The sequence below is a fragment of the Xenopus tropicalis genome, chromosome 9 (genome assembly GCF_000004195.4).
Source record: "Xenopus tropicalis strain Nigerian chromosome 9, UCB_Xtro_10.0, whole genome shotgun sequence".
Lineage (NCBI taxonomy): Eukaryota > Metazoa > Chordata > Amphibia > Anura > Pipidae > Xenopus > Xenopus tropicalis.
In genome coordinates this window covers 18,552,325-18,561,658 of record NC_030685.2, presented here as the reverse complement: position 1 = coordinate 18,561,658, position 9,334 = coordinate 18,552,325, and the positions used below count along the sequence as shown (strand labels likewise).

At 42.8% G+C, this 9,334-nt stretch overlaps 1 protein-coding gene across 4 annotated transcripts in view; it reads right to left on the bottom strand.

The window, feature by feature from the left end:
* Positions 1-3,048: 3,048 nt before the first annotated feature.
* Positions 3,049-9,334, bottom strand: part of prpsap2 (phosphoribosyl pyrophosphate synthetase-associated protein 2) — a 40,122-nt gene continuing 33,836 nt past the window's right edge. For all 4 annotated transcript variants that reach the window (XM_012970479.2, XM_012970480.2, XM_012970478.3 and 1 more), the window contains 3 exon segments: positions 6,469-6,539; positions 5,765-5,911; positions 3,049-4,930 (listed from right to left, as the gene is read on the bottom strand). In XM_012970479.2, coding sequence (XP_012825933.1) covers positions 4,772-4,930; positions 5,765-5,911; positions 6,469-6,539 — 377 coding nt within the window. In that variant the 3' untranslated portion in view covers positions 3,049-4,771.

The window sequence follows — 9,334 nt, the reverse complement described above, 5'->3', positions numbered from 1 at the left end:
TACAACCACTTACTTACTTACTTATAACCTTAAACAATGCCCTAGGGTTCACTGAAAATATCAACTGGAAATAAATGCTAGAGGGTATGGTTCCCTTATATGTGTATACATGAGGCTTCTCCGCGCAGAGCCTCTCCATCACATAACTAAAGAACATTGGCGCCAGGGAACTGCAGAATTCTGCTGACTGTACCAGAAAGAAACCTGATAGAGAAGGGTGGCCAGTGACTCACTCCTAATGAAGCACAGACATATTAAATGAACACTCCTAGCAAGCAACAGATAAATGCTCCAAATTGGCCTAATGGAGCACAGGAAAAAAAACACAGGTGGGGGGGGGGGCATGTATTCCTGTGTTTGATTTAGACTCCCCCTTCTGCCATAAGGCAGATCTGCACACTCAGCATCCAATTGCCTGACATCTGTGTTGTGACATGTTTACGTCAGGCTGCTGGGAGTCCGTGCAGGCCTGGGTGGCACAGACTAGTCGGAGCGGCACGCTGCACCCAATGAGAGAGAGTGATGCCACAATTATTATGTTGAAATAGCAACGTGTTCATTCCATTTGACCTTAAAGATATGTTTCCCAGGAAAACAGTGAATAATATCCACTATTCAGGCCAATTCAGATTTAAACAAGCCCTAGAAAAGACAGGGCTTCCCAGATAGTGGCCCGGGTTTAAGGGGGGACATATTGTGTGAGAAACAATGTTGTGCCAATGAATTGTACTCGTCTAAATATAGAAGGAATGTGCTTTAAAAAGTGTTTTATGCTGATTTATTGAAAATTTCTCCAAAAACCCCACTAGCCCCTCCCATTGTTTCCACTTCCTGCTGCCTCCTTTCCCAGGCTGTGCAGGGGGGGGCGGCGGCGGCACTCAGCACACTGCACTGTAGGATAGGAACCAATCAGCAGCTAGGCTGACCTGATAGGAAACTGAAGCCTGTTTTTGCTTGCCCACCCTCATTTGAAACATGACAGGGACCTGAGAGGATCTATAGGGAGCTCCAATAAAGGGGCTATTTTTACAGATAGTATTAATTTTCAGACCAAAGTGAAACCAGCACCATATATTATTCATAATTGCCTACAAAATTTTTTGTTTATTCTATATGTCTCCTTAAACGGGGTGTTCACCTTTGAGATATATTCTATTGCTGCCTGCTATTAAAAACACAGGAAATGGTAGCAGACTGGCAGAACTTAGAGAGGCTTGCCTTCCTTGGCCTTTACCCACTGCCAGCCACCTACTTCTGCCAGTTTCACCTACAGGGAAGGCATTTTCCATACTTTTATAAATGCAGGTTTAAGGAGCCTTTAAAACCAAGAAGGGATAGGCACACCTAATGCCAGTTTAGAACCAGAACTACCATAAAACAACCAAAGAACTGAGGAGTGAAACCTGCACATGGAATTGTGGGTATCAGTATATAGATACCAGTGCCCAGTAACATTATAGCGCACACACAGCCCATCCTGACTTCAGCATTGTATTGGCTGTGCAACTGATGGCATGCCCCATATCTATTTCACTGGTTTAAAATCCCCATGGGGCAAGGCCCACATCAGGTTTGTTTAGCAGCCTTGCCAAATGGGTGGAGAGTTTTGCTTAGGTCCAGCTTAAGATACCAGTTCAAAATATACCTTATAAATCTGCCAGTGGCTGGGTATGGGTGGCATTAACCCAGCAGCTGGACTCAGACTGGACTCAGAATGCAGGGATCCACTGAACTGTCTGAGTTAGATTGCATTCACAATGGCAGCAGTGTGCATATCCCTTATGTATTATCAGAATCTCCGCTAAACTGAGCAGGTTTAACACTGAATGTTTGTGCTACAGTATAAAGCACTATATACTACAGTATAAAGCAAACTGGAAAATGAGGTTCAATGTTGACAAGTGCAAAGTTATGCACTTTGGTAGGAATAATATAAACGCGAACTATCTACTGAATGGTAGTGTGTTGGGGGCATCCTTAATGGAGAAGGATCTAGGGGTTTTTGTAGATCACAAGTTGTCTAATGCCAGGCAGTGTCATTCTGTGGCTACTAAAGCAAATAAAGTGCTGTCTTGTATAAAAAAGGGCATTGACTCAAGGGATGAGGACATATTTTTGCCGCTTTATAGGTCCCTGGTAAGGCCTCACCTTGAGTATGCAGTGCAGTTTTGGGCTCCAGTCCTTAAGAAGGATATTAATGAGCTGGAGAGAGTGCAGAGACTGCAACTAAACTGGTTAAGGGGATGGAAGGGTTAAACTATGAGGTGAGACTGTCGAGGTTGGGGTTGTTTTCTCTGGAAAAGAGGCGCTTGCGAGGGGACATGATTACTCTGTACAAGTACATTAGAGGGGATTATAGGCAGTTGGGGGATGTTCTTTTTTTCCCATAAAAACAATCAGCGCACCAGAGGCCCCCCCCTATAGATTAGAGGAACAGAGCTTCCATTTGAAGCAGCGTAGGGGGTTTTTCACGGTGAGGGCAGTGAGGTTGGGGAATGCCCTTCCTAGTGATGTGGTAATGGCAGGTAATGCCTTTAAGAGGGGCCTGGATGAGTTTTTGAACAAGCAGAATATCCAAGGCTATTGTGATACTAATATCTACAGTTAGTATTACTGGTTGTATATAGTTTATGTATGTGAGTGTATAGATTGGTTAGTATAGGTTGTGTGCTGGGTTTACTCGGATGGGTTGAACTTGATGGACAATGGTCTTTTTTCAACCCTATGTAACTATGTATAACCAGCATATAAATGCCTGTATGTTGAGAATTCAGATATTTTTCAGATCTGGAGCACACCTTATAGCCGCCAGCAATTCTCCATGCAGACTGTGCTTTCTGCCCTGTAGTGCGTCAGAGGAGGAACTGGAACATCTCAATTGCACGAACTGTGATCTGTGCTTTGCTCGAATTGGCGGATTCATCTTCATATCTCTCAAAGCTTATGGCCTCTTAAACTCCCTGACACCCTAATGAGTAGAAACCTAAGTGGGTCGGGGTCCTTCCACAACTGTTCTCCTGAATTGCAAATAAAAAATAAAACACACAATCACACAAACAAATATTTTATTACATTTCCCATCTTCTTTTGCAGAAAATAAATACAAGTGCATTTCTCCCCATATGCTTTCCTACAAAAAAAAAGCATTAACATGGAGAGCGCCTCCCACCCACCCTTCAACTCTATACCCCTTGCTCCTCGAGCAGTAGGTCTTATACTCTGATTGGGTGGGGGCAGATTTTGTTTTGGGTAGGAACCGTCACAAACATTTCCTGAGTTTAACCCTTTTTTGGCGCCAGGTGGGCAAGCAGAGCGCTTATGTACGCCCCCCCCTGGGCAGGACTGACTCTTGCTTCACACCTTTGGTGCTGTTCAAGGAGCTCGCAGCTAACTGATCCACACGTACGGCATTGCTCAGCAATGCTTTACAGGCTACCACAGGCAGTGAAAGGGTTTAGGGCACAAAGCAGCAGTACAGGTATGGGATCCTTTATCCGGAAACCCGTTAACCCGAATTATGGGAAGGCCATCTCCTATAGACTCCATTTTAATCATATAATTCAACATTTTAAAACAGATTTCCTTTTTCTCTGGAACAATAAAACAGTACCTTGTACTTGATCCCAACTAAGATATAATTACCCCTTATTGGGGCAGAACAGCCCTATTGGGTTTATTTAATGGTTAAATGATTCCCTTTTCTCTGTAATAATAAAACAGTACCTTGTACTTGATCCCAACTAAGATATAATTAATCCTTATGGGGGGAGCAAAACAATCCTACTGGGTTTCATTAATATTTCAACGATTTTTTAGTAGATTTAAGGTATGGAGATTCAAATTACAGAAAGATCCCTTAAGCGGAAAACCCCAGGTCCCGAGAATTCTGGATAACAGGTCCCATACCTGTACTAGGAAACTAAAGAGCACAATATAAACAATACACAAAAGCTAAGCGTGACAACTGAAGTGCTGGGAAAGACTTGCTGTCCACTACAGAGGCCAAGGGTGCCTGTTCTGAAGTGCCACGAATGCCCACTGCAACCTTCTGCCATACTGCAGTCCTCCCTCAATATGGTGGCCCGGTGATTTCATGTGAAATGTCACAACAGAGATGAAATGTTACTTCTGCCTATATACCGACTCTCAAGATGTCGAACAGTATTTCGGAGACATCCAATGAAAGGATTAAAGTGCCAATTTGGCATGTGAGAAGCGTACAAGGTGCACAAAGCGGACATTAAAGGTTCCATCAGTGGAGCAAAAACCACTAAATTCATCCGGCATCACCTGCCAAGTACAAAAAAGAAATATATCCCTCCCCTCCCCAGGTTTCCTGACCTCGTGTAAGACGTGTAAGTACAACAAACAAGCCCACAGCAGTTTCATTATAACTAGGCAAAGGGTAAAAAAAATAAAACAAAAACAAAGCAGGCCCTGCAGAATGGGAGCAAAAACCACAACCGTTACAGGGCACAATATGAACTAGTAATGCTGCTTTAAACACCGTCAGACCTAGTGCTCTTCGTGAGTGTGACATTTTGTTCACAAAAAAAAAAATATCAAAAACAGAAACTGACCAAAAAAACAAAACTCTGATTGGTGAATCTAAAGATAAGAGAGATCAGCCTGAAAAAAAAAAATGGCCTTGTTGAAATATTAAGGTAAGCGCTTTTGTACGGCACAGATACACTGTACAATTCCAGTTTTGGCCCTTGGTATATACCTAAAAATATATATATATATATTTATAACCATACGGAAGGAACTGTTAGTCGTCGACGCCTATATTTCTGAAAAGGTAAGACATGGATTCTCCGTTGTGAATCCGCCGGATGGCTTCGGACAGGATCATACTGATGTCCACCGTTTTGATTTTGGGGCACTGGAGCTTCTGGATTTCATGTGGAATTGTGTTGGTGACCACAACCTGGTAGGGGGAAGAAGAATATTTAGGGGAGTGTTTAAAGGGCCATGTTGGTAGGTGGTGGATTCTACAGAGATGAAATATGGCGTAATTTCATGGGTCTTGCCCATCCACAGGTAATACCGTAGGGTAGAACTGTAAGAATATAAAGATCGACAGCCAGTGGTTCTAAAGGAGTAGAGTAAGGTAGTTACTATGCAGACTCATATGGGGTTATATAATAAAAGGCACTAAGTTTGCCCAGAAGCAGTAACTCATAGCAACCAATAAGAGGTTTGCTTTTAAACAGATGACCAGTAAATGCTACCTGATTGGTTGCTATGGGTTACTGCACTGGGCAAAACAGTGCCTTTTATTAGTATTTCCCAACCCCAACATTGACTTGAATTGAAAATTGTACACAGTTAAAGGAACAGTAACACCAAAAAATGAAAGTGTATAAAAGTAACTAAAATATAATGTGCTGCTGCCCTGCACTGGTAAACGTTGTGTGTTTACTTCAGAAAGTCTACTATAATTTATATAAATAAGATGCTGTGTAGTATGGGGGCAGCCATTCGAAGTAGAAAAGGCACAGGCACATAGCAGATAACAGATAAAACACTATTGTATTCTACAGTACTTGTCTGTAATCTGCTAAGCAAACCTGTGCCTTTTCTCCTTGAATGGCTGCCCCCGTGGCTACACAGCAGCTTATTATATAAATTATAGTAGTGTTACTGTAGCAAACACACCAGTTTTACCAGTGCAGGGCAACAGTGCATTATATTTTTATTACTTTAAAGCTCTTTTATTTTTTGGTGTTACTGTTCCTTTAAGTGTAGAACAGTGCCTCACCTCATCGATAGTCGATTCTTCTATTAACCTGGGGGCTTCAGAGGAAAGCAGACCATGTGTGGCCATCACAAAGATCTTGTAAGCCCCTCTTTCTTTTAGAGTGTCAGCTGCAGCAACAAAACTGTCTACATCATCAATGATGTCATCCTGACAGAGAAAGGAGGTTGAAAGCATTTTACATAGCATTGGCTAAGAAGAGAGCCACTGGCACCATTAGCACAAATGAACACCACATTATGCTTATTAAAGGAAAGTCATTTTGGCATTTTACTGCCAATAGATAAGTCACATTAGTGCCACCTAGAACACTATATTTATTCTGCAGAAAGCTTTACCATACCTGAGTAAACAGCCCTATAAGTTCCCTCTGTTTGTTTAAGATAGCAGCTGCCATTAGCGCTTGGTCTCAGTAGCTTCCTTGCTGCAGCTGTAGCTGTAGCTGCTGGAAGGTCAGATTACACAACACAGTTGGGGTGGGGGAGAGGGAGAGAGCTGCGCAGACTCGTGCCATGCCCTGAAGGATTTTTCTGAGAGAACATGTATACACAAAGGAAGACAAGAAATCCTGTGTTTCTTTTGATAGAAGACTCAGTGCAGCTTTTCTGTGAGTGCTTATGGCTGTATTTACATAGACCTTCTCCATTAATAAAAGAGCGAGTCTGTCACTAACCAAAATAAAATTACAAGAAACATTAAGTGCTTACCACAATAATGGCTATCCTTCCGCCTACATCCCCAACGACAGTGATTGGAGGCTTTTCCTTAGGAAACATTACTGAAACACAAAGAGAATATGCCTTTAATAACTATTCACACTATTACCATTTATTTCAGAGCAGCATGTGACATGTGAAATACAGCAGCTGTGAACAAAACTGTTCAGGGCAAGAACTGGACAAGAAACACTCCCTATCTGCACAGAGCAAGGAGTATAGGGAAGTCCAGTAAGTAAATCAGACCTTCATAACCATTGTATAAATGCCCTTCAAGCAGGGCCCTATGTACTATAAGCAGGGACCTCCTTCCTACTGCGTCTCATACCACATGGCACTTACTCCTTGTGTATTTATACTTATTTATTGTATTAATTATAACGCTTCTCCTCCCATAGGCAGCTTTTTCCTGTCCCTATGATAAGTGGGGACAGGTGGATATTGGGTGCTCTGCACCTTGGGGTAGAGTCCCGCATTGGGTCAGGTACCTGCAGAATCCCTGCAAAGAGGTTCAGACTCGGGCAGAACCTACATGATGTCCCCTACGATGCGTGTAACCTGCTGCAGAGGGGTGGCCAATTAGAGGATAAACTAAAATCTACTTTTCACATTGTCAAAACGATTGGTGTGCGATGTCACTTCTGGCTTATGTCACATCACTACTGGTCGGTGTGACCTTTACTGCAAGAGCGGGTCGGGCTTAGGGTAAGCAGGGACAGGTTGAGCACAGGTCTGAAAAAACAGACCCGCAACAGCTCTCTAGCTTGGGCGAAAATACAAACCAATTACAAACAACCATCAACAACCCAGCACATGAGGTCAGAGGGCCCAAGAGAGCTTACAATCTGGGGGTTGTACATATTTACTATCCGTATCCCCACTGAAGGCCCAGTATTCCCACTTCTACAGAATGAGGGAAAGAAGTGAATCTGAGGCAAGAAGGAAGCAAATCGTCATATGGAGCCTCTGGTCTAGGGGCACCCCATGCTTCCGACTCCAGCCCACAGGGCACCCACAGAGCCCCATGCCAACTTTGAAGGGTCTGCTTCAAAATTAAGGTACAGATACGATCCCAGAGCGGCCATGTTTCTTGCAGTGCGTAAAGTAGTATGATCCCACAATCCAATGTACTGTTAATGGCAGTTATTGCAGGCAAACTATGATGAGGGCAGATCATTGGCTGTGAATTAATGCTACTAAATTATTTCTATCCTGTTCTAGAAATAAACACTTTAAATGCTCGCAGGAAGACATCACCAATCGCTAAGTGCCGCCATGGCCCCCATCTTCAAATACAGCACCTCCAACTGCCCCACCCCCCCATATAATCAGCACATATAGGGTGGCTAGTTTCAGTCTATGATGGCTTATAGATCAGTCTGAAATAACTTGCAGCTCTCTTTTCTCATTATAATGCAATTGAATCCTATATCCTACCTACGGTTTTGTGTTTCAAATGTGTTTGCTTAGTGGAGCACGGGATAAAGTTTCCACATTATTTTCTACTGCTGAAAGTATGTGAAACATAAACCAAAATGAAAAGGTCCGCAAACTCCCAGTTTGCAGCATTATTCCCCCTACATAAAGAGGCATCTAACTGTTTGCTGCTCGGCTAATGTTAGAGACTGGGAGTGGGCACGGCTTAGTGTATAGCTGATAGCTGCTTTTGTATATAGGTTACATAGGACTCTTTAGGGGTTATGCACTAAAAGACACTAAGTTTGCCCAAGAGCAGTAACCCATAGCAACCAATAAGATAAATGCTTTTAAACAGGTGATAAGTAAGTTCTTCCTGCTTATTGGTTGCTATGGGGTACTGCTCCTGGGCAAACTTAGTGCCTTTCTGTACATAACCCCCATATGGTCAGGTAAAGGTCATTTCTTAATACCAAAAAAATAAATATATATATCTATATATATATCTATATATATATATATATATATATACACACACATTTTTTTTTTTTTATTTCTTTATACATAATATATGGAATGTCCCCTTATGGATCTGACCCCTTTACATAGTGCCAAAGCTGCGAAGGATCAGCCTGTAGGCCAAATGCACTGTTTAGAAGATACTTTGCGATACGCTGCCATTGCCCTGCTTTGTCCAGACATACAGGTAGATAGGAGCACCTCACGTATACTTTAAGCAATGAGGAAGGAAGGGGTTAAACCCCAGCACCCATTCTCAGTGTAAGAGGAAATACTGACAGCATATTTTCACAAAACCCTTTCCTCCGGACCTTCCAGCAGGCTGATGTACAAAGTACAGCTGTTTAAATGAACTGCTGAGCTTCCTGAAGGTACTAGGGAGGAAGCCTCCCCGCCACGGAGTGTTTGTGTCGGAAGCGGTTGTACAGCACATGCGAGACGAAGAACAAACAGATTCAACATACACACACACACACAGGGCTCAGTCAGACACAGAAACAATAAAGGCAAAGCATGCCACACAACTGGAACTGCCAATTCACTGTGTTCCTAAACAACCAGACATGAAACACTACAGTAAACAATGCTATTTATTGTCCTACTGTCCTAATTCTATATTAACCAGTGCCACCAGCGCTCTCAGGTTTTGCCACGCAGTATGTTGCCTGACAATACATGGGAATGGCACAGATCAAGAAGCATGCATTAGACAGGCTCTACAGCAGTGGTCCTCAACCAGTTGCTCTCCAATCCCTTGGATGTTGCTCCCAGTGGCCTTCAAACAGGGGCTAATTTTTGAATTATTGGCTTGGGGTAAAGTTTTGGTTGCAAAAAAAACAGATGCACTGCCAAACAGAGCCTCCTGTAAGCTTTCAAGTCCATATAGGGGCTTCCAAATAGCCAATAACAGTCCTTATTTGGC